This window comes from Paramisgurnus dabryanus, chromosome 7 (genome assembly GCF_030506205.2).
Source record: "Paramisgurnus dabryanus chromosome 7, PD_genome_1.1, whole genome shotgun sequence".
Lineage (NCBI taxonomy): Eukaryota > Metazoa > Chordata > Actinopteri > Cypriniformes > Cobitidae > Paramisgurnus > Paramisgurnus dabryanus.
The window spans coordinates 11,284,323-11,312,154 of record NC_133343.1 but is presented as its reverse complement, the minus strand read 5'-3'; the positions used below and the strand labels follow the sequence as shown (position 1 = coordinate 11,312,154).

Below are 27,832 nucleotides of genomic sequence, written 5' to 3'. Positions count from 1 at the left end.
ATTATCGCCACCTACTGAGCGGGAGTGCAAAGCCTGCCACTATTCTGGTTCGAGTGCCTGTGAAAATAACTAGAGACGAACGTTTTTGTACTTTATAAGCATCTTAAAACGTCGGTTGAGAAATGTTAACCTAGCTTTGCTTTTTAGCCAGAAAACCAGCAGCTTTAGATTAATATATGTTTTGTCCTCCACAATATGGCGGCGGATGGTAAAGCGCATAGATATATAGATGTGTACACATCTATGGGTAAAGCGTGGGTGTAGCAACCAAAAGCCCTCTCATTGGGTCGTTGCTCTGTCGTCATATTTTTGCGACATCACTTGACAGTCTGGTTTTTTTACTGGCTCATGTTCTGAAAGCGCGAGCCAACGAGTTAAATTCATGTGTAACGTTGAGAAGGTCAGTAAGCGTGAGGAGATATGTCTCAACCATGGCTATGTCCTACCGTTTTACTCTGCATTTACGGATTTTTCTGCAGTTACAGACCTCTGGAACCTTTTTTAACTCCATTTTTGATGGGACCTGACAAAAACCTTACAGAGACAATGGTAATGTAGATGTCCTTTAGGGTGATGTAATGGTGCGTTCCAGGCAGGTTTTTAAACCCGTGAGTTACGACTTCAAAACCACGACTCACGACCTTATGCGTTCCAGGCAGCCCGTAACTCGTGTTTTTACAACCTTCTACCGGTGAAAGTGCACTGGAACGGCAGTCAAACCCGTGACTTCCCACCCGTGAACTCGTACTAGATCGATGTACTCCCAGTTCAGAGTCGTGAGGCGTGGTTTTGAACTCGTGAGTTACGGGTTACGGGTTGCCTGGAACGCAGCATAAGTATACTGTGAAATGATGCAAGTCATGTGACCGCGTGTAGCAGCTTTACAAGTTCTATTACTTAAATTATCATAACAGAATAAGATTATTGGCGAGTCTGTCTTTGAGATCCCGGGAAAACTCTAATAGTCTTATTATAAGATTAGGAGCATCAAAGTTTGATTTCACGCATTGATTTTATACTTTGACATGACCTTACGTCAATATTAAAGATGTCAAGGTTGTATTTTCTTTACATTATGTAGGATGATTTTTATGTAGAAAGAAAACACTAAATCATAAAAAATATTTAACTGGAGTTTCACATTTGTATTATGAGAATGACGCTTCGATCATTTGACACGACTACAGAAGATTTACTACATAATTCCCTCCTTTAGCACATTTAAGTCCTCGTAAAGAGAATGTATATTTTTAAAAAAAATACTGTATAAATGTCATAAGTAAACTTCATCACCATCTCGATTAAAAATCTGCCAACTTTTTGGTTTAATCCTAGAGGCTCTAATCTCTAAATTCCTGTATTTGTTCATAAAGCTGCATCACAAGATTTGCATTAACCAGACTTCAATATGAGAATGTTTTTGTGGTTAAATGTAACATGTTCCTGCTAGCAACATCAAAATCATGGGTTTAAAGCCCACAGAACACAAATCAAAATAAAACAATAATGTATAGCTCAGAGGTTTTCAAACTGTGACCTGGTCATGGAATGAAAAGTTTGGAAACCTCTGGTATTGATTGTGTTGTAAGACACCAGTTTGGATGAAAGCATTTGCCAAATGTTTAAAATGGTGTGTCATTTGACAAATTATTAATTGTTAATTGTATGATGATGATGTATCTAAGCTTTCTCTTTCTAACCCTGATCACAGGTTGTGAATGAGATCTACCCATTCTGGACCTATTCCTACCTTGTCCTGTTGTTTCCTGTTTTCCTGGCCACAGATTACCTCCGCTACAAACCTGTTCTCATTCTCCAAGCAGCCAGCTTCATAGTGACTTACGCCTTGCTTGTGAAAGTCCGGAGCGTGCCTTCAATGCAGTTGTTGGAGTTCTTTTTTGGACTTGCCACTGCCACTGAAGTGGCCTACTATTCATACATCTACAGTGTTGTAGAGCCATCTCATTATCAGAAGGTGACTGGCCTTTGTCGGAGTGTCACACTGTTGGGCTCGGCCATTGGCTCACTAACTGGACAGATTCTGGTGTCTGTAGGCCAGGTGCGCCTCTTTTACCTGAGTGTCATCACGCTGGTGTCTTCATGCGTTGCTTTTGTCGCCCCTTGGTTTCTACGCATGCCCAGCAAGAGCCTGTTCTTTCACCAGATAGAGGGCAGCTCTCAGGATGAAGCAATTAATAAACCCATGAACAGCAGCCCACTGATCAGCACATTAGAGGATTCAGAATCAAAAATGCAACTTGTTTCAGACAAAAGAACGGTGGGTTGAATAGGGATTTTCTTTGTTGACTCTCTTAACCCACAGATCAATCATGAAAAAAGCACAGTTATGATCATATCATTGAAATAAATGCTTTATTTAATATAGCAATTAAAGGTTATTACTCATTCATCGAAATGCTTATTTTCCCAATAAGTGCATGCAAACATCTCTACTTCTGAAATAATATGTGGTGGTATTTGTGAATGGCCTGAGGCTGGGATTAAGCAGATTTTAAGCGAAAGTAACATATAATATGGGCAGAGAGCTTTGGGTCAATATTTCGTTTTGTCTACTTTTTTAGGTTCTGAAGAAGAGAACAAGCAGTGCTGGATTACTTGAAGTGTTAAAAATGCTCTGGGGAGACTTTTTGCAGTGTTACTCCTCTTCTACACTTCTGGCCTGGTCAGTTTGGTGGGCTTTGTCCACCTGCGGTTACTTACAAGTGATCAATTATGCTCAGGCACTTTGGGAGAAGATCTTGCCTTCCACGAGTTCTGAGATCTACAATGGTTATGTGGAGACCATTTCTACATTGCTTGGTATGATTGTGTTTCCTCTTTATAATTTATTATAAAATAAACATTGGTAACGTGTTATTTGAACAAGGGCATTAATACATTTTAATAAACATTTAAACACCATATTTCTGTCAGAAGATGAAGTGCATAAGAGTAACAAAGTTATGCCACAACAGTAACAATCATTGATTAAAGTTTCAAAAGTTCTGAGTAAGTCACTCAGTTTATTTACTGTGTATAAACCACTGCTATTGACCAATAAACAAGACCCAAATTATTCCATTTTATCCACTTTAATCCAAACAAAATTTTACCTGGTCCAATAATTTGGTATCAGCCAGTTTATACTGCAAAGGTTCAACATTCAAACTGTGCAGTCGTTTAAGGATTTTGATATGAATCCACACTAAAGAAGTTGCTAATAGTCAGTTATTCTGTTTTTTGTTTTCTTGACAGGTGCTTTAGCTGCCTTTGCGGTAAGCTTTGTGAAAGTGTCGTGGGCAGTATGGGGAGAACTTGCTCTCTGTATTTTCACTGCGGTAATCGCTGTGTGTGTGTACCTCATGGTCACCATCGAAAATATCTGGGTGTGCTACACCTCCTACGTGCTGTTCAGAGCTACTTACATGCTGCTGATCACCATAGCAACGTAAGTTACCTGTCTGTCTGCATCCGAAATCGCATACTGTGATAGTAGGTACTGAATTAGATGAAGTATTGACCTTTTAAACAGTAGGTACTATATAGCATGAATATGGATAGTATGAATGAATTCGGACGTACTACATGATGCATCACGCAACATACGTCGCCATAACAACAAGTCGTTAACTTGAATGATGTTAATACAATGCAATTTAATACTAATAATAATGCATTACATTTATATAGACTTTTTTAAATTGCATTGTTAATCCAACGCAATTTAATAATAATAATTCATTACATTTATATAGCGCTTTTCTGCAGCACTCAAAGCGCTTTACATATGAAAGGGGGATTCTCCTCAACCACCACCAATAACTTTGCATCACGTGCAATTTGCAATTTAACCACAAGGGAAAGCTGTGTTGTATATTTGTATTTGGGTGATCCTCATGAAATCCAGACTTAGATTCCAGCATCAGATTTTTTAAAAAAAAGCCCTTGAAGCCAATTTTTTTGCACAGACCTTAAGATTAAGGTCTGAACATACTATAACCCATATTTTTAGAGGATTTAAAAAAAAATTCCTATAGAATTATTTAAATTCTTTAGATTATCATTAACAAAAATTATCATAACCGCAACATGATATTACATTAAATATATGCATTTACAAACTCATTTTTCTGTAATGAGAACTAAAAAGTCGTCTAGGTGCTATGACAAACAAAATTTCAACTTTTATCTGACAGAAAAAATAAGAACGGTTTACCTGGTAGCCATCTTGAGTGTCACAGTCTATTATGTCCCTTCCAACAAATTTTTTTTTTTTTGAAAATGTTAGTTCCTTGAGGGCTTAAACAATGATTGAAAATTGTTGCGGAGGATGAGAAAATTGGTCTTGGACACATTTATATTCCTTATTATTGTCTCCACATTTACCAATGATCACCTGTAAATGTTTATAGTATAACATGCACTGAAGCGTTTTATTTTTTAGATTTTTTAATTATAAATTTTCCATGTCAAAGAACCCAAAACCAGTCATGGACACGTTGCGGTAATGAAAATTTTTCCCTTAAATGTGTAAAAAACAACAAAATTTTGTATGATGTCTTTTGAAATCATGTGCAAAATAGTACATGAAGAGATGTTTGTAACTGTATGCTTCTTATTTTGATACTCTTAGTTTGCATGTTTTTTTTATCAAAATGTTTCATGACACCTCATAAGTATAATTTCGCTAAAATCACCCATTTGCATTTGAATAAATCTGCGTTACTGCTTTTGGACATTTTTTTTAATAAAACAACTCCTCTCCTTTTTCTTTCTTCGATAACTCACGGGACTCACAGGATAGTAAAGGGTCCATCGAATGAACACTCTTGTTGGAAGCAGTAAGGTCATCTGGGTACTTTTCGCCTACTGTTTTTGAAATACCATTAATTCGGACATACTACTCGTCTCGCCTACTGCTTTTCGCCTAATATATAGCATGGAAGTAGGCCGTTTCGGACGCAGCCTCTGTCTATATGCACTTTGATTTATTTTGTATTCAAAACTTGTTTTGATAAAACTTCAATATTGAGTACAGAATGTTCTCATTTGACTTTATTGCAGGTATCAGATTGCTGCCAATCTAAGCATGAAACGATATGCTTTAGTGTTTGGAGTGAACACTTTCATTGCACTTCTACTTCAGACTCTGCTTACTGTGATTGTAGTAGATTCAGCCGGTCTGGGCCTGGACATTTTCTCACAGGTAAAGTACACCATGAACCCAGCCAAAATACCTGTAGATTGCTGATACGGGATGCTAATATGTTTTGCTTCCTTCCACAGTTTTTCATCTATGCTAGTTACTTTACTGCAGTGGCAGCGATTTTCTTCATCGCCTGGCTTTATAAATTAGTCGAAAGGAGGAGATCTGGAGAACAGACTGACAATGGACTAAATGTATTGGCCTCAACAGAAGTAGACGCTGCAGTCTCCAAAGACATGAGACATGTTACAGAAGCTTGAATTTCCTCAAATCCTCATTCCTGTGCATTTAAGCACAAGATCAGTAAGTTATAATGTGTATGAGTGGATTCAGTTAGGATTTACAAATCATGAAGGTTACTAAAGCATTATTCATCATAGATCACATAATTATACACTGTAGGTGACAATTGTAGTTCACACAATATTTATAAATAATGCACTGCACAAACGAACAAATTGCTCTTATGTAAAAACCAAATTTTTATGCCTTACTTTACTACTGTTACTTAAAATTAAGCAATTCGGTTGCCAAAAGATGAGATGGTTTGAGGTTGAACATTTCCATCTAAAAATAAGAGATCTTTTTTTAAAAACTGGAATGTAAAATACACCTTTTTTTTGTTATTGTCACTCTCTATGAACAGAGTATGAATTAGGGCCTAATTTCTAGAGCATTTGTAGATTTTCAATTAATATTATTTTTTGTTTCAAGAGCAGTCAAATTGAGTTTGAAAATTGTTTTGAAATGTATATAAAATGTAGAAAAAAATTTTTAGACAGGGCCACAACGTTTTTGGATGATTTTAAGACACACATTTACAGGTTAATTTCATAAGTAATGTATTATCAAAATATCCACAGGTCTCGCATAAAATAACTCAAGCTTAATGCCATGGGACAACAGATTCATGCAAAGTATTCCACATTTGTGGTACATGTAATGTTTTTTTATTTTTATTTAATTGGGTAATACTATTTGGATTTTGCAATTGTTTTTTCCTGAACTGTGTACTGTTATCTAATTCTGTTACAATCACCGCAAACCTATTATTAGTTTTGAAGAAATGTTTCCGGGGAAAGTGGCTTAGTATTACATTTATGGCTATGCCATGCTTAAAATATCTAAAGTAAAATGTAACTTTCACAATGATACCTTGCATAGCAGACTTCATTTGAAGTTTGAAGATGTTAGAAAATGTGTGATTGTAGAAATGAAATCACAATTGCCAGCATTATTGCAAAGGTGTCCTTTATTTATGTTTATAATCACTGGTAACGGTTCATTTGACGGTACTTTGGGAACTTGAGACCAAAACAGAGGTGTGTGAGTATTGTGTATGAGGGCAATCTCAGAATGTCCCCTGAAAGTTATTTATTTTTATGTTGTGTGATTCAAGTTGTGGGACACTAAATGAGTGTCTTCTGTAGCACTGCACTTCATCGTTTTTCTTTTGACTACTGTAGAGTTTTTTGATAGAAAAGTAAAAACTATTTAATAAACTATTTTTATAATTCTGATTGTTTATATATGTTTTGCAAGTCATCTGGGTCATTATAGAATTTATGGAAAAAAAATTCCATGCACCGTTTGTTTCCGGCAGGGGGCAGTAAAGATTAACTGGCTTATACAAAAAATGTGTCAGAATATGTTTTTATAATTTGTTTGTCAAAATAGAACTAAAAAAACACATTCATTGTTGTTTAACTTACAATTTAAAGATGTTGAACTAACTGAATATCGACATGCAAATATATTCAAGTTACTAATAAAATAAATACAACTTCAAAAACAACAATTTAAAACAATATACTTATTGATCAGAGCAAATGTAAATATCAAGAGTGAGAGGCCTACACAGGGCTGCTGAGTAAGAAAAAAAATCTATTAAATATTTCTAATGCAAAACACGATTTTCAGACCTTTCAACTATTGTGGTTCACATTGTTTCTGCAGGCAGTGCACAAGTTCATAGACATGCTTTTCCTTTATTTCTAATAATCATACCCACGATGATAACCCTCGTGATAACTGTCACGGTGACTGTCGTCATCATCAGGGCAACGCATGCCGAGAGACAGCTGGATGGCCATTTCCTGCCTGCGAAGCTGCATGGAGTCGATCAGCTCGTAAATGATTGACATTGACCACATAGGGGAGGGGTACCAAGATTTCACATTGCCATCTTTCCCAGCAAGCAGCATGGAGAAATATTCTTGGCTGATCTGGAAGTAGTTTCTGATGTCCTGCACCAATGAGGCTGGCAGGTCCTCACGATCCACTGATGCACTACCTGCAATACAGACCATAGTTTGTTCCCTCATGTTTTTCATACAAAAAATAATCATTTCAGTCATCTAAACATTGAAGGAAGTGCACTAGACTATGAATGAGAAATATACCAGTTATTTCATGAAAGACTTTTTGGATTTCACAGACAGGGTCACAAATATGTAATTTTACCATGTAGAACAAGACAAAACAATGGAAGCGTGTCTTAAAAATGTGACTTAATGGATTGATGTGGACTATAGCCTAATGTTTGTAATGTTTAGTCTCCTACAATGATGTAAACTTTTCTTATCAAAACTTCTATCATTTTATATCAAACCTATCTTATGAAACTAATATATGACTGCAACGTAAAATATAACTTCATTAGCACTGACATTGTTCACTCTCTGTAGCCAAAGATGAACTATCCTCTTAGTCAAACCTGGTTTCTCATAAGGTTTTTTTTACTCAAAACACCACACTTCTAGTTCCTATAGTTGGTGTGTGTGGAACCATCTATTTAGACACTTCTTAATGTTACTTTTAGAACAACTGTTCAACTAGAACTTTACTGAAACTTAGTTATTTTACAATTTGTAATGTAAGATAATACCCTTGAGTGTTTTACATTGCTATGTAAATTCTGTTCATCTGGGATGGTTTAAGTCATCTCAATGTTACAAAGTGTCCCAATCTATAAAAAATTTCCATACGACTCCATTTCATTCAAATATAGGCCTAGCACTGAATATAACTAGCACTAACAGCTTTTCACCTAAAGATAAATAACCTAAAGATGCTGTGTGAAAGTTGGTTTTTCATCTTTTTGTTTTCTTGGTATAGAAAACACATTTTTGCCCAAATTAGTCGAAATGGATTTATTGCGTTTTGGAACAAATCTCTTGACATATAATTGTGTACAATTGGTATGTTGACAACATAGGTAAACATTTCGTCTTGTTCATGAACAATGACACACAAACTTGCCTTTTTTATGGGACTGGCATGTTCACTGACGTAAAAATGTACCTTTGAGGGATGAACTAAGGATTTTGCCCTAAGGAGGTTACATGCTTTTGCAGGAAATCAATGATGTTCTGCAGTTTGTATGAAGTGTTCTGAGAAATGCACGCATTATTTAGCAAATTGTAAGAATGATTCGAGAAATGCTCCAAAGTGACTGAGAAAAACTGTAATTTCAAAACAAATTATATATTTCTTCGTCATCGTCTTTTGATGAACGAAATCATGTTCTATCATAGTAGCTCCAAATTGATTCGAAATCACTACTCTGCTTTGCTATTTGCAATTTTCTTGGCTCTTCCTCCTCCTTGTACCTTTATTTTTACAGTTCTGTACCCTGCATCTCACACACTTGTCCTTCGTTTCTGTAATACTGTAATTCTTGTTCTTTGTGAACCTGCAACAAGCCAAAATCTATTGCGCAGTCAGTACTGTAAACAAATGGAAAGCACAATGTTCAGGGCCATACAGTTTGTTAATTGTACAGTATACAGCCTACAATGCACTGTATTACAGTATACAACAGTGAACTGGCTTATATTGTTTGTGTCACATCATTTGAAACAAGTTAAATCAATTTTGAGTGGTTGTCAACCATGAATGACTTTCTGATTGACAGCGTAAAATTTTTGAATGTTTTTTTTTCTTTTGATGTTGTGCATTCCACATTGGAGACCCAAGTTCATGTACAAAGTTTGGTTTCAATACCTGAAAGCGTTCCTGAGATATGAACAACTTCCAGATTGGCGGCGTAAAATTTAAGAATGTTTTTTTGATGTTGTGCATCCTAACATTGGAGACCCAAATTTATGTACAAAGTTTGGTTTCAATACGTGAAAGTGTTCCTGAGATATGAACAACTTCCAGTTTGGCGGCGTAAAATTTTGTAATGTTTTTTTTTTCTTTTGATGTTGTGCATTTCACATTGGAGACGTAAATTCATGTACAAAGTTTGGTTTCAATACGTGAAAGCGTTCCTGAGATATGAACAACTTCCAGTTTGGCGCCGTAAAATTTTTGAATGTTTTTTTGATGTTGTGCATCCTCACATTGGAGACCCAAGTTCATGTACATAGTTTGGATTCAATACGTAAAAGCGTTCCTGAGATATGAACGACTTCCTGTTAGACAGCGTAAAAATTTTTAATGTTTTTTTTTCGTTTGATGTTGTGCATTTCACATTTGAGACCCAAATTCATGTAAAAAGTTTGGTTTCAATACGTAAAAACGTTCCTGAGATATGAATGACTTCCTGTTTGACAGCGTAAATTTTTTTTGTTTTTTTTTCTTTTTATGTTGTGCATCCTCACATTGGAGACTCAAGTTCATGTACAAAGTTTGGTTTCAATACGTAAAAGCGTTCCTGAGATATGAACGACTTCCTGTTTGACAGCGTAAAATTTTTTAATGTGTTTTTTTCTTTTGATGTTGTGCATCCTCACATTGGAAACCCATATTCATGTACAAAGTTTGGTTTCAATACGTGAAAGCGTTCCTGAGATATGAACGACTTCGTGTTTGGCGGTGTAAAATTTTAGAATGTTTTTTTGATGTTGTGCATCCTCACATTGGAGACCCAAATTCATGTACAAAGTTTGGTTTCAATACGTGAAAGCGTTCCTGAGATATGAACGACTTTGTGTTTGGCGGCGTAAAATTTTAGAATGTTTTTTTATGTTGTGCATCCTCATATTGGAGACCCAAGTTCATGTACAAAGTTTGGTTTCAATACGTGAAAGTGTTCCTGAGATATGAACAACTTCATGTTTGGCGGCGTAAAATTTTAGAATGTTTTTTTTATGTTGTGCATCCTCACATTGGAGACCCAAGTTCATGTACAAAGTTTGGTTTCAATACGTAAAAGCGTTCCTGAGATATGAACGACTTCGTGTTTGGCGGCGTACAATTTTAGAATGTTTTTTTTTATGTGCATCCTCATATTCAAGACCCAAGTTCATGTACAAAGTTTGGTTTCACACTTTCACAAACAGGAGCTGGGTAATAATAAGAATAATAAAATCATGAAGAACAATAAGTGTGCTTTTTGAAGCACACATAATTACTTTATTTCAAACTTCTGATCAATCAACAGCCCTGAATCTTACCATTTATGGGATAGAGCTCCAGGACTCCACTTATGTCATGAAGGGTTCTTCCAACAAGTTTCAGTACAGATACGTGACGCAGCCCTGTGAATTAGAAAAAAAAATGGTTTCAAAGCTAAAGCTAATCAATATGTCCAAACATACAAGATTTGCCAGCCCAGCCTTACTCATGCTATGAGTTTTAAAGAGATTTCCTCTTTCTTTTATGAGGGCATCAATCAAGTTGTCATGCCCCAGAAAAGAAGCGGTCTCTGTTGGATTGTTATGCAAGACCCAAACCTCCACAGGTCCTTCTGGACTCTAAAGAATGTGGAGAAGGATTCCAGAGAATGTTCCTACCTCCAAAATAGCCAACAAAAAGGAGTATTTAAAAGACCATGTCATTCATCAGAGGAATTTGGGATCTGGCCTAACCATCACCATGAAAGCATGGTTAGTGTGAACATGTTGTAGTAGAAATGGAGGACAGAAGCTTGTGTGGGAAGACTTTGGAACAGGATGTAAATAATTGCTTGTCAAGATGTAAGCCAACATTATTAGAGATCAAATCAAGAAACCATGTGATACCTAAATCTTTCTCTAATGGTCATTTTAGAGGGTGGTTTATAGTGAACTGCAATATACTCATACAGATTTGTAGTGGTAACCCTTACGAAAAAGAAGTTTATTCAAGTGTGCTATAAGTATACTTCTTTTAAACTTAAAATAAAAAAGTATACTTTCAGTTTACTTTTTATGTACCTCTCTAAAATGTACTTTAGGTACTTCTCAGAAATATACTTAAATTGTACTAAAGTATACTTGACCTATACTGACCGAAATGTCTAAGTATATTTGGCCTATACTTGTTTACTGACATATACTTAACAGTATTAAGTAAAAATGCAACAACGAAAGCTACATCAAGAAAGCTGCAAAAAGCCATATGAATAGCCCTGGTAAAAAATAAATATACTTTATTGTATTTCAAGTATATTTAACTTAGCATGTACCAACTTTTAATATATTGAAAGTATGCTTACAACATATTTGCTTACAATTAAACTTTTAATATATTTCAAAATAATTATAATTTAATATATTTTCTAAAAGTATACTTTAAAAAATATACTTGGAGTTAAAGTTCTGTGCAATTTTTAAAGTATACTAATTTGAACTTATTTTAAAGTTTATTTTAGGTATACTTTATCTGTTAAAGTTATCATTATAATAATGCACTGACAGCATATTTATAAAATACATTATTTAGCATCCTTTAGAAACAGTATATTTTAAGTACATTTTGAAAGTATATGTAGTGTACAGTACAAATGTGTATTATCTTCATGGAGAATCTTTAGTGTTAGTAAACTAGTAGGTTATTAATTTGGTGCTGCAGGTATACTTGCAAGTATTCTTTTACTATACTTTTAGTTAACTAGTGTACTCATACTGAAAGTGTACATGCAAGTGTTCTGTTAGTGTACTCTTAGTAAACTAGTAAGTTACTAATTGTGTGCTGCAGGTATACTTGCAAGTATTCTTTTACTATACTTTTAGTTAACTAGTGTACTCATACTGAAAGTGTACATGCAAGTGTTCTGTTAGTGTACTCTTAGTAAACTAGTAAGTTACTAATTGTGTGCTGCAGGTATACTTGCAAGTATTCTTTTACTATACTTTTAGTTAACTAGTGTACTCATACTGAAAGTGTACATGCAAGTGTTCTGTTAGTGTACTCTTAGTAAACTAGTAAGTTACTAATTGTGTGCTGCAGGTATACTTGCAAGTATTCTTTTACTATACTTTTAGTTAACTAGTGTACTCATACTGAAAGTGTACATGCAAGTGTTCTGTTAGTGTACTCTTAGTAAACTAGTAAGTTACTAATTGTGTGCTGCAGGTATACTTGCAAGTATTCTTTTACTATACTTTTAGTTAACTAGTGTACTCATACTGAAAGTGTACATGCAAGTGTTCTGTTAGTGTACTCTTAGAAAACTAGTAAGTTACTAATTGTGTGCTGCAGGTATACTTGCAAGTATTCTTTTACTATACTTTTAGTTAACTAGTGTACTCATACTGAAAGTGTACATGCAAGTGTTCTGTTAGTGTACTCTTAGAAAACTAGTAAGTTACTAATTGTGTGCTGCAGGTATACTTGCAAGTATTCTTTTACTATACTTTTAGTTAACTAGTAGTTTACTACTCAACTTTACTTTAAGTGAACTTAACATCATACTATATATATATATATATATATATATATATATATATATATATATATATATATATATATATATATATATATATATATATATATATATATATATATATATATATATATTGCACTTAAAGTACAATAAATTGTTCCTGTGTATTAATTTTTATACCTGACATATACCTTAATTGTACTTTCAATTTGAAGCTAAATCTTTCGTATGCTATCAGTGAGATAATCAAACAATAAAAAAAGAAAAAATATATATATATAATGGGACACTACAGTGGACACTGTAGAAATTGTGAGTAAAAAAAGGAATGGAATAATTTGCAAATCTCATAAATTTATATTTTATTCACAATAGAATATAGACTATCTCTGCCCATCTTGACTTCTGAGAGGCACTGCCACACTTTTTATACCCAATCATGTTGCCAATTAAGTTGCAAATTGGTCCTTTAGTTGTTCCTTATGTACATTTAACTTTTATACTCTTATTGCTACCTGTCCCAACTTTTTTTGGAATGTGTAGCTCTCATAAAATCCAAATTGAGCCAATATTTGGCATGACATTTCAAAATGTCTCACTTTCAACATTTGATATGTTATCTATATTCTATTGTGAATAAAATATACGTTTATGAGATTTGTAAATTATTCCATTCCTTTTTTACTCACAATTTCTACAGTGTCCCAACTTTTTTCTGATTTGAGGTTGTATATATATCTATATATATGGCTGAACCCCCTGAATATTAACTTTCGTTCTGGACTCCATTTCCCATAATCCCGCATGCCTGGACTGATTAATCTGCACCTGAAACTCATTGGACAGCCTATATAAACTCTCTGGAAACATTCAGTCAGTCCAAAGTCTTGATTTGTACCGGCTGTCATTGCTGAGCGGTTTGCCTGCCTGCATATCCATCTGTATTTATTGATCTTTATTTGTTTTACCCGGTTTATGAGTATGTTGCCTGCCCTGACCCTTTTGCCTGTTTCACGACTACGAGATTTGCCTGCCTTACATTGCTGTGTTTGCTGTTGTTTGACCTTGCCTGTTGGAATATGAGTGTGTTTAATAAAAACCTGCAGATGGATCCTCAGTGTCAAAGTGCTTTGTTACACAAGCAGTATACAATAAGTTACATACTAGTTTACTAAGAGTACACTAACAGAACACTTCTGCATGTACACTTGAAGTATATGACTAATAAACTACTAGTTAACTAAAAGTATATTAAAAGAACACTTGGAAGTATACCTGCAGCACATAATAAGTAACCTACTAGTTAACTAAGAGTACACTAACAGAACACTTGCATGTACACTTTCAGTATATGACTAGTAAACTACTAGTTAACTAAAAGTATATTAAAAGAACACTTGGAAGTATACCTGCAGCACACAATAAGTAACTTCTAGTTTACTAAGAGTACACTAACAGAATATTTGCATGTACACTTGAAGTATAAGTCTAGAAAACTACTAGTATACTCATGAGTTCACTTGCATTACAAATGAAGAACTAATTGTGCACTAGTTGTACACTTAAAGTTGACTACTCTTACACTTATAGTACACTTAGAAGTATACTTTTATATACTAAAAGTGGGCCAATTTAGTCCCAAGCGGTATTCAAGCAGTACACTTACAAGTATACTACTAGAACATAAATGTTAGTACACTTACTACATAAAGTATACTTAAAACTATACTCCAACATTACTTAAGTATACTTAATAAAATTAACTTGAAGTGTACTTCTTTTTCGTAAGGGAAGGACACTGCATAGGACAAGGCTACTCAAATTGCAGCTTTAAGCCAAATCCAGGCAGCTATAAGGTCATACTCCAAACTACCCAGTGTCACAACAAATCAACTCCCTAAATAAAACTGTCTATGCTGCAAGAGAGATTGTAGCATATGTCTAAGAGCAAGCAGTGCAAGGCAATATGACAAAACCTGATCCAGATATAATCACCACAGTTGATTACAATCCCGTCAATAACAGACATTTAAGATCTTTGCAGTAATATGTGTCCTTTGTTCATTATACTGTATATATGAAAGTTTCTGATATTTTGAAATAGATAAATACAAAAAAAGTGGCTGCAAAAACACTTTGCTTTTGGGCAAAAACCTCCACTTCTAAAAAAGATATAGTAAACAGTTGCAAAATCACTAAAGATGCAACTATTGTATTTAACACATGCTGGGTTAAAAATGACCCAATGTTGGGTTGTTGTTATGCAACCATGGGGTATAATAACCCAAGTTCGGTTAAAACAACCCAGCATTGGGTCAATTTTAACCCAGTGGTGTGTTCTGTCCAATATTTACCCATTATGGGTCAAAAATAACCCAGCCCTTTTTAGACTGTAGAGGACTTTGCTGAAAAATCCATTGCCATTAAAAGGATTCTGACAACAAACTGTTTTTTTTTCTGAATGGCCTGAGGCGGTGATTAAGCATATTTGAAGCGAAGGTATTTGAAACACGTAAAATACGTGCCAAGAGCATTATCTTATTTTTGACAAAGACTGCTTTTGCATCTGAGCTCTTTATATGGACGATGAGGTGTCATGAAACATTTTGTTAAAAAAGTAAATGCAAAGTAAGAGTATCAAAATAAGAAGCATATACAAACATCTCTTCATGTACTATTTTGCACATGATTTCAAATCACATCATACAAACCAACTCTGTTGTTTTTTCCACATTTAAGGGAAAACATTTCATTACAGCAATGTGTCAATGACTGCATTTGGGTTTTTTGACATGGACATTTTATAAAAAAATAAATAAAAGACCAATGTCGCACACCTGTAGGTTCCGGTTAGGTGCGTTGGATAAAGAGACAATAATAGTCCACCAAACATATATACAAAAGAGATATCCCGCACACTAATAACTTGCAAAATATAAAAATAATTTATTGCGACGCTTCGATCGTAAAATCTTCTTCAGGCATATGACTGATATGCCTGAAGAAGATCTTACGATCGAAACGTCGCAATAAATTATTTTTATATTTTGCAAGTTATTAGTGTGCGGGATATCTCTTTTGTATACATAAAAAAATAAATAAAAAAAAGCTTCAGTGCATGTTATTCTATCAACATTTAAAGTAAAGAAACATGTGATATTTGGTGATCATTGGTAAATGTAAAAACAGTTATAAGGAATGTAAATGTGTCCAAGACCAATTTTCTCATCCTCCGCAACAATTTTCAATCATTGTTTAAGCCCTCAAGGAACTAACATTTAAAAAAGAAAATAGTGGGAAGTGACATAACTGACTGTGACACTCAAGATGGCTACCAGGTAAGCAGTTCTTATTTTTTCTCTCCAGATAAAAGTTTAAATTTTTAGTTCTCATTACCAAAACATGAGTTTGTAAATGCATATATTTAATGTAATATCATGTTGCGGTAATTATATTTTTTTATAATGATAATCTAAAAAATGTAAATAATTCCATAGGAAATATTTTTTAAATATCCTAAAAAGATGGTTATAATAGTTCAGACCTTATTCGTATATGTACAAAAAAATTGCTTCAAGGACTTTTAAAAAATCTGATGCTGGACAACTTCTTAGTCTGGATTTCGTGAGAATCAACCATATATATTACATATATATTACATATTACATATATATTACATATATATTACATATTACATATATATATATATATATATATATATATATATATATATATATATATATATATATATATATATATATATATATATTACATTTCTGTAGCATTTATGAATGAACACAAATGACCTCACCCAGGTTGCAGGCTTGACTGTTAATGGTGTAAATTTGTTGTTGAAAAGCCCATTCTTCATCACTAGGGGAAGATATTACAAGCAGTCTCCTCCTCCAGCGAAATCTTTAGACACATGGAAACAAAAATGAATGTGGATGACCATTTTCTTTCTTAATACATTATGCACTGTTTATTAAAACAAAATCACAAACCTAGAGAGAAAGTTCTCTAAAGATCTTGATTTATCTTCTTTACCGCACATGACGCCAAGCTTCCTCTGCTGTTCCACCTCTTTAATGCGAGTTGACAGCGTGTCAATGTAGTCAAACACCGCTTTCATGACAATCGGGACTTCGTATCGTTGCTGTGGAAAGAGGGATAGATAGATTTAATTTGATGAAATCTGAAAAAATGGTTGAGAGAATGAAAACAAAAACATAACTGATAAAAAAAGTTAATTATTAAAAATTTAATTTCTGTCATGTAAAAAAAAGGTAAAAAATTATTTCAAGCTGTCACTGTGGCAGTACCATAGACTGTAAAAAAATATGGACGTAGTGTCTGTGACGTCACCCATTGGTTTGTGAAGATCGTTTTTGAGGCTTAAAGTAGGCGTTGCCTGCCGTCGCCATCTTGGCCGTGCGTCACCACGAATCACTCGCGGAGAACCGAAAATGGTTAAAGAGGCGGGACATGGGTGAAGCTGAGTTGGCTGGTTGCCGAAACCACGCCCGCCTAGCTCGAGTCTAGTGACAGCAGTGGTTTTCTACTGTAAAGCTGGGCATTTTTAACATGGGAGTCTATGGGAATTAACTCCCTTTTGGAGCCAGCCTCAAGGCGCCAGTCACTGAATTGCAGTTTATGTCACTTCCGTATTGGCTTCATCAGACAGATCGGAAGGTTGCCCCCCGGGCAGTACCCTTTAAAAAGGTCCAAATACATAAGTTAAAGGACAAGTTCGGTATTTTAGACTTAAAGCCCTGTTTTCAGATTGTTTATGGTGAAATAGAACGGTTTTGACTGAAATTTCGACATTTGCGGCTGCCCTGAGAATTTTCGCGTGTTTGTGTTTCAGCTCAGACCTCTACAATGGGTTTAATGGTGCACTGGAACAATCCTTCCTAAAATACATTAACATTTCGTTTACAAAGACGTGAAACTCACCGAGTGGTCAGGGATGTTCACTGGTATGTTGTTCACACAAAAATCACTCCAAAAGACGCATTCCAACAGGTTCATTCCATCAGGGCTCCAGAATGCCCCCAAATGGTGGCATTTTGCCCCTAAAATTTGAGAGTGTGCCACTGAATTTTACATCCAGTCGCACATGTGCAACCAGTAAATTTGACCTTTTTTCCCAAAAGTGCACAATAAAATGTGACACTGAATTTGAAACAGCACATTGTACTTTCTGCATCTATCATTAAAGTATTTATTAGTAATACAGTGGAAATTAGTAGAAATGTGAATATTTGGTTAGCATGATGATTTACGGTGTGTGCCCCTAAATTTTCTGGTTGCGCCCCTAAAACTTTCAGTTGGGGGCCACTATGCTCCTAGTGAAAAAAGTTAGTCTGGAGCCCTGTCCATTGACTTGTATTAGATGTCCTGTGAGGTACGGTATTACTCCGCGCCGGGAACTTTGTTTCTATTCTTGCAATTGGCAAAGGCGGATTAGCGCCACCACCTGGGCTGGAGTGTTTATTATTCAAGCTCTAGGAAGAATGTACGGGTGTGAGGCGTTTGGGAAAATAGGTCCACATGTTAACAACGAATGCTAAAACAGCTGTTGGAAAGCATCTTTTGCAGCGATTTTTGTGTGAGCATACCAGTGAACACCCCTGACCACTCTGTGAGTTTCACGTCTTTGTAAACAAAAGTTTAATGCATTTTAGGAAAGATTGTTCCAGTGCACCATTATACCCATTGTAGAGGTCTGAGCTGAAACACAAACACGCAAAAAAACTCAGGGCAGCCGTAAATGTCGAAATTTCAGTCAAAACCATTCTATTTCACCATAAACAGGGCTGAAAACAGGGCTTTAAGTCTAAAATACCGAACTTGTCTTTTAACATTTACAGATATACATACATTTGGTACCAATATGTACCTTTGAGGTACTGACATGAACTCTTTAGGTGCAAAGCGGCACTTTTTGAAAGCGTACTACCCCAGTGACAGCTATGGTGACCTTTTTTCAGACAACCTACAAAAATTATTATATGATTTACTTCTCATTCACATCATGCAAGGAACTATAGGTGCATTACCACACACCATGACTTTCATGTCAAAATCAGTCAGCAACATGTTAAAATCATTATTTATCATCCCAAACTGCTTCCGAAATGCGGTGATGAGCTCCTGGTTGACGAGGTCATTTCCTGGCAGCCCACGCAAAGGCTTATCCTGTTCTGTTAAAGAAAAAGTCAATGAGAAGAGTTTGATAGATATGGCAGCAAACAAAGACCACTAGCAGTACTGACCTGTCTGATAGTGATCAATCTTCATGGTGCTGTTCATGAGGGGCCCAAAAATGGTTATGATGGAAATTTTTCGCAGGGCCATATTACACACTTGCTCTAGGTATTCATCTCTCTGCTCACTGTACATATGATTCTGCTCATTTGGAGCAGTAATTACCTGCAGACAAGATTAGAGAAAAGACCATAAGGTTTAAGACATTGTCTCGTGGACAGTGGAACACAGCATAGGCTACCTTGAAAATGGTATTTGTATTTACCTATATCAGGATTAATAAAACAGGACATTCTGACTCCAAATAATGATGGGAAGAGACACGTTCAAAGTAAAAATGACTATTAAAGCACACGTTACCATAAATTTAACAAAATTGTGTTCGAAAATGAGCTATATATTACTTGAACATTGGTTGCTATTGATGTTTAAGAGCAATATTACCACAAGGATAATTAAACGATTGTAACATATAAGCTCTCGTGGCTTTTCAAACTGTTATTTTTCAATACAATACTTACTATGAGGCGTCGTCTCCTCTCAAAGTAACTCAGAAAGGTTCCTAGAGATTTCTTGGGATCGACTGGCTGACCCATAGCAGTCCTTTCTTCATAAACTTTTGGCCTTTTTCCAGCCTTTTTATTTGGAAGACTGACATTTGTCTCCTTTGCAACTTTTGGCCCATCATTTCCTGCAGGCGTCGTTTTCGATGGCTTTTCAGATTTACTGGTCTTCTTTTTCCGGTCAGCATCGTCAGCTTTGGTTTTCCCCTTTTGTGTGGTCATGCGATCTTTCCCTGGTTTGTTAGCAGTGGGTCTGTGTGTGTCATATTCCTTTGCGTGCTGACTAATCTTCTTGCTCCATCCCTTTTTAACCACAGGCTGTTTGTTTTTGGGTCTCTGTTTGTATGCTTGTGTTGGTGAGGTTGCAGTCTTTTCTGTGTGGTCTACATGTTTTTCCGAGATGATAGAGGGAATTGCGGTGCTGTTGTAAAGGATTGATAAGGGCTGGTGGACTGACTCGGATGTGTTTGGCTCAGCTGTGGTCCAATGTACTGTTGTGTGTGGATCTGCTTGCTTCTCCGTGGTTGGTATGTTGGTGGTAAAAGCAGTTGTTGTTAGAGGAAAAGTGGTTGTGGCGGATGTTGTGGTTTCTACAGTAGTTGTAGTCGGAGGTTTTGTGGTTGTAGTACTCAGAGTAGTCGTTCTTGTGCGTTTTGTCACTGTTGTATATTTTGTAGAGGTAAAAATGGTGGTTGGTATTTGTGCCTGAGCTGTCTGGTTGAGTGCTGTGTCCTCCCGGGTCTGCAAACCACCTGTATTTGAGGCGAAAGATTGCACCACCTGCCCCTCGACTCCTGCAACTTTGCACTTCTGCACAAAGTCCTTTTGCCTGGCCTTCTCCAGCCTGCGCATAGGTGTCTGGTCTATCACTTCATAGATCGCCTCCAACTGCACGGGGTACGGGTATCTTTCTTCGACTTGCAAGGTCTTCCTTAGTAGCACCATCCCAAACTTGCCTTCCTCCAGCTTTAAAAAGGCCATCAGCCGGGGTACCAGGGATGGATTCAGAGACTCCTCAACCACAGATCCCTGGCTGCTAACACGTCTCACCTTGCCTCCTCTTTTCCCCTTTTCGTGAAACATTATAATCTGCTGCATGTGTCTCTCTGCCATCTCACAGTACACCTCAGGCTTCAGAAGGTTTATCATTAACTTGTAATATCCATTAGAGTCATTGGGGGCTGAAATGACCAGCACACGGTTTTTACCAGCAAAACCAGCCAGGATGTTGATAGAGCTGGTGGCATTGGAGACACTCAGCGGTGTAGACAGAGGTGTCTTTCGAACTGGACTTGGCTCATGAGGAGATGTACTGTTAGTTAAACTGGGCTTCTTTTTTAGTATCTGTCTTTTCCCTTTCTGCACCCTTCGTGTAGGGGTTCGAATAGAGCCCATGTTCTGGTCATTCTGAGGCTTCCCTAGTATGTGGGTGTTCCCTGAGCTGGAGAAACTTGAAAACTTGTCATTACTGTAGGTTTTAACAAAACTGTTGGATTGCATTTGTGCATGTCCTTCCTGTGTTCCTGTGTAATGTGAGACAGTGGATGACTTTAAATCTAATTCTTGTGTCCATGACAGAGCTAACAAAAGAATATGTACCTGAAGATGTTTCATGTTAATAATGCTGCAGAAATGTGACATTTGACACCAACGACCTAAACAGAAAACGTGAACATTTAAATAGCAAACAAGCACAGACCAATACACAGGAAAACGTGTAACGTGGATATAATGAAAACTACTAAAAGAATAATGCAGTCCCGCCTCGTTTTCCTGTAAAAAACATAATGTCCAAATCCAAAGAACGGAATAAAAGGAGATCGACTATTAAGCAAACTGCCCAATTATAATATTCAGTCACGTCCAGTACGCTCGAACAAGACACGCAAAACTCCACCAGCTGTAAAGATATTTTGTTTTGACATATCCTTTAAAAAGAGTGTGTAAAAACCTTCTTGGACCCTCAGCACGGGATCATCGTCTCCAGTAGATCTTCTTATGATTACTTTCAGCTCCACGAATTTGGAAGAAAGTTTTCACAACGGAATCTCACAGCCATACGCGACCACGCCCACTCGCCTTTGATATGCTAATATTACGCAATGCAAGTCACTAAAATATTAAATAAAATATAGGTCACTAAACATAAATTAAATATAAAACAAATTGTTTTATAAAGTATAATGTATATTAAATATTTTCAATAAAAGTAATTTCAAATAAAAATAATATGAAATCTATATTACATTATTCATAATCATGATGTCGTCACCTGCGTAATACATCTAAGGCCCTCGCCTCGAATATTGTTTAGTACGTTATTTTTGTAACGTAGGCTATTTACATAAGAATAATACCTAATTTTTACATTAAATTTTACATTTAAAATACAGAGAGACAGATAGAGAAAAAGAGAGATACATTTTGTTTGTAAATATTTATAGTTAATGTTTCTATGCTTCTATATAGTTCTATATTTTTAATTTCGAACCTTGAGAGAGGAGAGACTGCCATCTGTTGGTGGTGATCAGACAGGATCAATAAAATCTAGACGATTTTGCAAATCACTTCTATGTATTTTTCCATCCAATTTTGTATGTGCTGCAATTACAAAATCACTTACTGATAGACATACAATGGAAAACACACAGGTTCACACATAAATACACACAAAACTCTTGGCTTAATCATTTAAGCCTCTTACACTAATGCACTAGCTGCTGAGTGAGCAATGGGTAGCAACCTCAATACTTTACAGCAATTTAATCAGCACTTAAAGATTGATTTATCAACAGGCATTACACAGACATTACAAAGCATTAAAATAGTAAAGGGAGACAAGGAAGTGTGGATCATATTCATAACTCAAGATGTCAGGAGACATTGTGGGGATGTGGGAGGTGTCACTGAGTGATGGGATTTACAGGGTTGAGTTTGAACATGGAACAACTACAGGGAAACGTGTTATTTACATTAATGGCAAGGTGAGAGCTGCTAGTGAATATTTTCTATTTAATTTCCATTTTAATGTTTTTTTTTAAATATTGTTTTACAGTGGGCTGGGGTTTGTTATACAGAGAATATTTTCTATATATTACATTTGTGTGGGGCCGGTCTCACATATGTTCATAATGATAGAGAACCATAACAGGAAGAATCAGCTGGAGACTGTGGAGACCTGTAAATGTAATTAATGTAAAGGTGGAAAAATATTGTTAGATCAATACAAAACATTAGTCAATAGAAAAAGTCTATGCTAAACTGATACCAAAAATAATGAGTATGTGTGTGTTCAGCATTTTACATTTAATTTCACAAACTTTTGTTTTTTTTAAAGGAGGTCTTGAGAAGGGACTGGATGTTCAAACTGGTAGGCAGAGAAACATTTCCTGTTGGGAGCACAGACACGAAAGCAACCATAAGCATTGAGGCAATCAATGGGTTCACTTATGAGTACACACTGGAGATCAATGGAAAAAGTCTTCAAACATTTTTGGATAATCGAGCAAAGATTTCCAAAACATGGCTGCTGAAACTGGGTGGTAATGATTGCAGGATAGTTCTGGGTAGGACACCTCCCTTCTGATATTCTCCCTTCTGAAGTTCCTTCAGTTTTGCTGAAAGGCTTATTCCTTAGTATAATCTACATCCAGCCACACTGTTAACATTTTGGCTATAGTATACGTCTGGACTGCATTTACAGTACTAACAGAACAGAACATAATGACAGAGTCCTTACCAAATTTGCTGATATTTTATTTAGCAAGTTTTCATATAAACAACAGACATTTGAAGAGTTTCAACAGTATTTCCCAGAATGGCTTTTTTAATCTCTAAAGTAAAGTTTCATTTAATGCCGTAACTAAAGACAAACATGAATAAAATGAATTATTTTCTGTTTTGCCAGAGAAAGACACTATGGATGTGTGGTGCAATGGGCAGAAAATGGATACCATGGTAAATATTACAATACTACAGTTAATTCCTTAGCATTCCTGAAAAAAGCTAAAAAAAAAAAAACACCTTAAAAGACATTTAAAAGGGTTTACATCATTCAAATCACAGGAATCCCAGCTTTCCAAAGTTATGTGACATGTTTAGCTTTTTGTTTTTGAGTTGTTATGTCATGAAGTTTCTGCCAAATTATGAGCTGTTCCTCCCACAGAAAAATGGAACTTTAATGGATGGGTGTGCTTTTTGGAGCTTCACCGTTTTGGTTCCCATATAAGAGAACATGAAAGCATTTCAGTGTAAAATTGTTTGTTATCAACTTAAGAAACAAGGTCACATACATCTGTGATGGCATGAGGATAAGTAAATTATAAGAAAATATTCATATTATAATGAACTAAATATTTAAATCAGAGTAATGGCAGCTAATAAAGAACGGATAAGTTGTCTGGCTATGGAAATATCAAACACCATATTTATTCCTACGATTTGTGATCATTTAGTTACAAGGCTGATTAAATTTCTCACGTGCAGGGTGAATTTACAGATGATGGAACTGAGACACACTTTGCAGTTGGGAACCATGAATGCTGCATAAAAGCAACAAGCAGTGGAAGGAAACGAAACAGAATAGTTCATTCCCTTCTGGTTGATGGAACCAGGATAGAGGAGGCCATTGAGTAAAACTGAGTCTAATCGAATTCAGCTGTGCAAGACATTTAGCAACATTATACTTTATCAGAATTAGATACAGATGGAATGGACAGAAAGTGCTTTCTTTAAATAAATCCAGTGTGTTGGCATTTGGACAAGTATGGATAGGGCACTTTACTTGTTACAAGACTACACAAATGTGTTAATGTACATAAAGAAAACAAACAATTACATTTAATTTAAATAAATAAAAATTTTTGGGGAAAAGGTAAAAGGGTCATTCGGTAACCCTCCCAAATACAGCACACACAGTCTAGACTCAGGCAGGCAGATTACAAGGTGTAATAGTCACTGTAACAAACTGCCCAGCAAGCAATTCTGGCTAAAACAAAGCAAAATTTCGGCTGTCAGTGAAAGTCTAATAGACGTCTAACCATTGCCCAAGAATAGACGATGAGCATACGCTTAGAACATGTCAAAGAAATGAAAGCAAACACCTTGAACATCTGTTGACTTTGCTTACATGATAGAATTTTGTACTTCTCACTAGTTTATTTCCAAAAAACAGCATGCAACCAAATTCAAGGTTATTTAGGGTAGAAGGGTGTTACACATAGCCGGACTATATTGGCTCTCATTTTACTGGCTCGGTTATTGCCTGCTGGCTGTGAACTCACTCTCCAGCCTAGTCTGTTTTTTATTACCAAGTCTATAAGCCCACACCAATTACGACTTAACCTTAATATTTAACCTTTATAGGAGGTGTGGAAGAGATCACACCCGCGTTATAATATGACTCTGAGGACATGTCTGAGATTCCATTTCTCAAACATTCTGTCTCTGGTTCTTTGTGAACACTCAAATTTGTCAAGCACTGATATTGGGTTAGAATTTTAAACATTATTTTTGCCATTTAACCAGAAAAAACACAGCTTCCTCATTTAAAATGGAAACGTTAATAGGGCTGTCCTGGCCACCCTAATTTGGCAGTATGTTTATGTACACAGTATTCATTTGTCTAAATCAGTTCCCAATGTTTTGAATTAGTAAATCACATTTTTGGGTTTGGGCACTGGTGAAGATCCTGAATTGCTGCATATTTGAACATGACAAGGTTATCGCATTGTGAAATATTACCACAAGAGGCAGAACCGAAATCGCTCTGACATTAATTTTTTGCAATATTGCTTGATATATGCTGTGTCTTTAAAAGCAAATCAGCCAAATGTTTATTTTAAATGTTAACTACCTGTCTGTATGTCCCAATACTATGTGTGTTTTTAAGATTTAATAAAGTAATGTATTTTTCATGATTTTTATTGTGTTGGCTCATGCGAATTAGAGAGGATTTAGAAAATGTAACATTATATCTGGAGAAGGTACATAGTAGGCCTAAGCATTGATGCCCCCCGTTTTTAAGGGAACAAATGTTTAAGTGCAATTAAATTATGGCAAACTTACTGATCAGTACACTGACTACTAAACTATGCTGCTGAATGACAAAAAAATGTATGAGGCCCACAATATCTTGGGCCGACATGTGTTTCTTGTGAGATAAATGCAGCCACAGCGCCCCATAGAGGCCGTGGCGACCTGTATCTAGTAATGGGTTCATTAACAACTTACTGCGCAGAATGGGCGCAGCCATGAGCAACACGATCGCACTAAAGCGAGCCGACGTTTTTCCAGTAGGAAACGTCCAAAGGCTGGAGCAGGCGCAATGATGTTTCAGAGGATACAGACGGGACGGACCTCAGTGCGGGAGGAAAGGGAATGCACCCATCTTTGCGGATAAAACAAGAGACCTCACCAAAAACCTTCCCAGCGATAGTGTTTTATCTGGTCTGACGCACACATTATGGTTTTGCGGTTTTGCAGCTAGACCACAGAAAGTAGTTTAGCGGTTGTTCGTTGTTGTAATGTCAGCATGAGCCGAAGTGAACAACAGGAGAGAGCGAGTTGACTGCCCTCAAACACGGCAGACATACCCGGCCAACCCGGACTGTAACTTACTCGCTACCTTTCAGAGTTCTATTTTTAATCGTTTATCTTTATTTCGCCGCGGAGACTGGGCGGTGTATATTAAACAGCCGGACGTCACCATGTGGACTTTCCTCGCATCGGATTGTAGACCCGAGCTGGCCTTCTCTTATCTGTTATAGCCAGTAGTGTCGATGCATGGTGATTTGGGGGGTTTCTGTGTTTTGCTTATGGGAATATGGGGCATATGACTCTTCTTTGGGATTTTAGATCCGGACAACGGCAGATCTCCTTCAATCGCCTGGACTTCTGCTTTAATACACATACATATTCTAATATGACATGCACGGATACAAAATCATCTGCTAGTTTGTCTCCCTTGTGGTAGGTTGGCACCTTGTTTACTGCAAGCCGGCTAGATTGTTAACGTTTCATTATTTAGTTTGCTGCCATCTGTGGTCGCATATTATCTTGATACCCAGTCTGGATATAAGCAACATACATTTCGCTTTGCTTTTGAGACCTCAGGAGGACATCTGCCCTGACTTCTGGGTTTACGTGTTTGCATCATATCACCTAATTTGTCAGCAAACACTCGCTGGACACTTTCATATCGGATTGCAATTGAAGAGATCACATTGCAAACATGAATTATCAGCAGCACCTGGCGAACTCAGCCGCGATCAGAGCTGAGATCCAGAGGTTCGAGTCCGTCCATCCGAACATTTACTCTATCTACGAGCTGCTGGAGCGGGTGGAGGAGCCACTGCTGCAGAATCAGATACGAGAGCATGTCATTGCCATTGAAGGTAAGGGCAACAACAAGGCCTTTTGGTTTGCTTACAAACATTCATCATGGTAACCAGTTTACGTCAAAGTACCATAGCTACAGCATTTTACAATTATAAATGAATACACGATCTTTTCTAAAGAATGACAGGATCAATGTCAACAGCAGTAGAGTATTTTTAGCAGCCATGTTTTTCAGTGTCAGTTCTCATGCCAAGTAAGTACCATAGCTTTATTTGAGTAACTATGATATTTTGAGGGAAACTGTGGTTGCCATGGTGAATATTTGCAAGGAGGGATGTCAGACCTATCACTGCATGGCACTTCAAGAAATGTGTTTGCTTTTAGGTTTACATTGCATGACGAGCAATGACACTAGGAATCAAGCCTAAGCCTCACCATGTTATATTGATGGTTAAGTTATGTCCTACATCCTGCTTATGATAATTGTTTTTTACCTCTAAAGAGGAGAGTCACATGGTTTGTTCTCATGATGAACTGGTTTTGAATATCAAAAAACTTTTGGCTTTTAGAAATGCTTCAAGAGCATGCATAAAGCTTTCCTTGGTATTCATTTATACTCTGTTGTGTTTTTATGATGGTTTATGCTGATTAGGTTACTAAATACTGGTTAGCAGTATTTCCCTGTGGTTTGTTTTTAAGAGCATTTCCTCGGTCCAAGGTTTCAAATTTGGTCAGAGTCTTAGGGTAAGTCTGAGAGCGGTTTCAGTCATACTTTAAACAAATGATGGTAAGCGACTACTGCTTTCCTAAGACAAATCGCTCTAATATCTTTTGCAAGTCGCTTTGTATAAAAGCGTCTGC

At 36.3% G+C, this 27,832-nt stretch overlaps 4 protein-coding genes across 6 annotated transcripts in view; 3 read left to right on the top strand and 1 right to left on the bottom strand.

The window, feature by feature from the left end:
- Positions 1-277: 277 nt before the first annotated feature.
- On the top strand, positions 278-6,723 carry slc19a2 (solute carrier family 19 member 2). Its single transcript, XM_065240016.2, has 6 exons — positions 278-549; positions 1,712-2,278; positions 2,583-2,820; positions 3,256-3,448; positions 5,065-5,206; positions 5,287-6,723. The coding sequence occupies exons 1-6, from the start codon at positions 421-423 to the stop codon at positions 5,464-5,466; spliced, it is 1,449 nt and encodes a 482-aa protein (XP_065096088.1). The 5' UTR covers positions 278-420; the 3' UTR covers positions 5,467-6,723.
- On the bottom strand, positions 5,997-21,716 carry ccdc80l1 (coiled-coil domain containing 80 like 1). Of its 2 annotated transcripts, XM_065240014.2 has the most exons (8): positions 21,585-21,670; positions 19,592-21,288; positions 19,079-19,235; positions 18,870-19,006; positions 16,805-16,956; positions 16,612-16,715; positions 10,609-10,692; positions 5,997-7,499 (listed from the first exon to the last, which is right to left on the bottom strand). In XM_065240014.2, the coding sequence occupies exons 2-8, from the start codon at positions 21,272-21,274 to the stop codon at positions 7,201-7,203; spliced, it is 2,616 nt and encodes an 871-aa protein (XP_065096086.1). In that variant the 5' UTR covers positions 21,275-21,288; positions 21,585-21,670; the 3' UTR covers positions 5,997-7,200. The 2 variants fall into 2 exon arrangements, with proteins under 2 accessions (XP_065096086.1, XP_065096085.1); XM_065240013.2 differs by having other exon boundaries at positions 19,592-21,716.
- Positions 21,717-22,056: 340 nt separating this feature from the next.
- Positions 22,057-24,727, top strand: faimb (Fas apoptotic inhibitory molecule b). Its single transcript, XM_065240321.2, has 4 exons — positions 22,057-22,617; positions 22,971-23,199; positions 23,541-23,590; positions 24,119-24,727. The coding sequence occupies exons 1-4, from the start codon at positions 22,504-22,506 to the stop codon at positions 24,266-24,268; spliced, it is 543 nt and encodes a 180-aa protein (XP_065096393.1). The 5' UTR covers positions 22,057-22,503; the 3' UTR covers positions 24,269-24,727.
- A 1,200-nt stretch (positions 24,728-25,927) lies between these two features.
- Positions 25,928-27,832, top strand: part of agap1 (ArfGAP with GTPase domain, ankyrin repeat and PH domain 1) — a 178,810-nt gene continuing 176,905 nt past the window's right edge. For both annotated transcript variants that reach the window (XM_065240022.2, XM_065240021.1), the window contains exon 1: positions 25,928-27,027. In XM_065240022.2, coding sequence (XP_065096094.1) covers positions 26,865-27,027 — 163 coding nt within the window. In that variant the 5' untranslated portion in view covers positions 25,928-26,864. The remainder of the gene's footprint in view (positions 27,028-27,832) is intronic.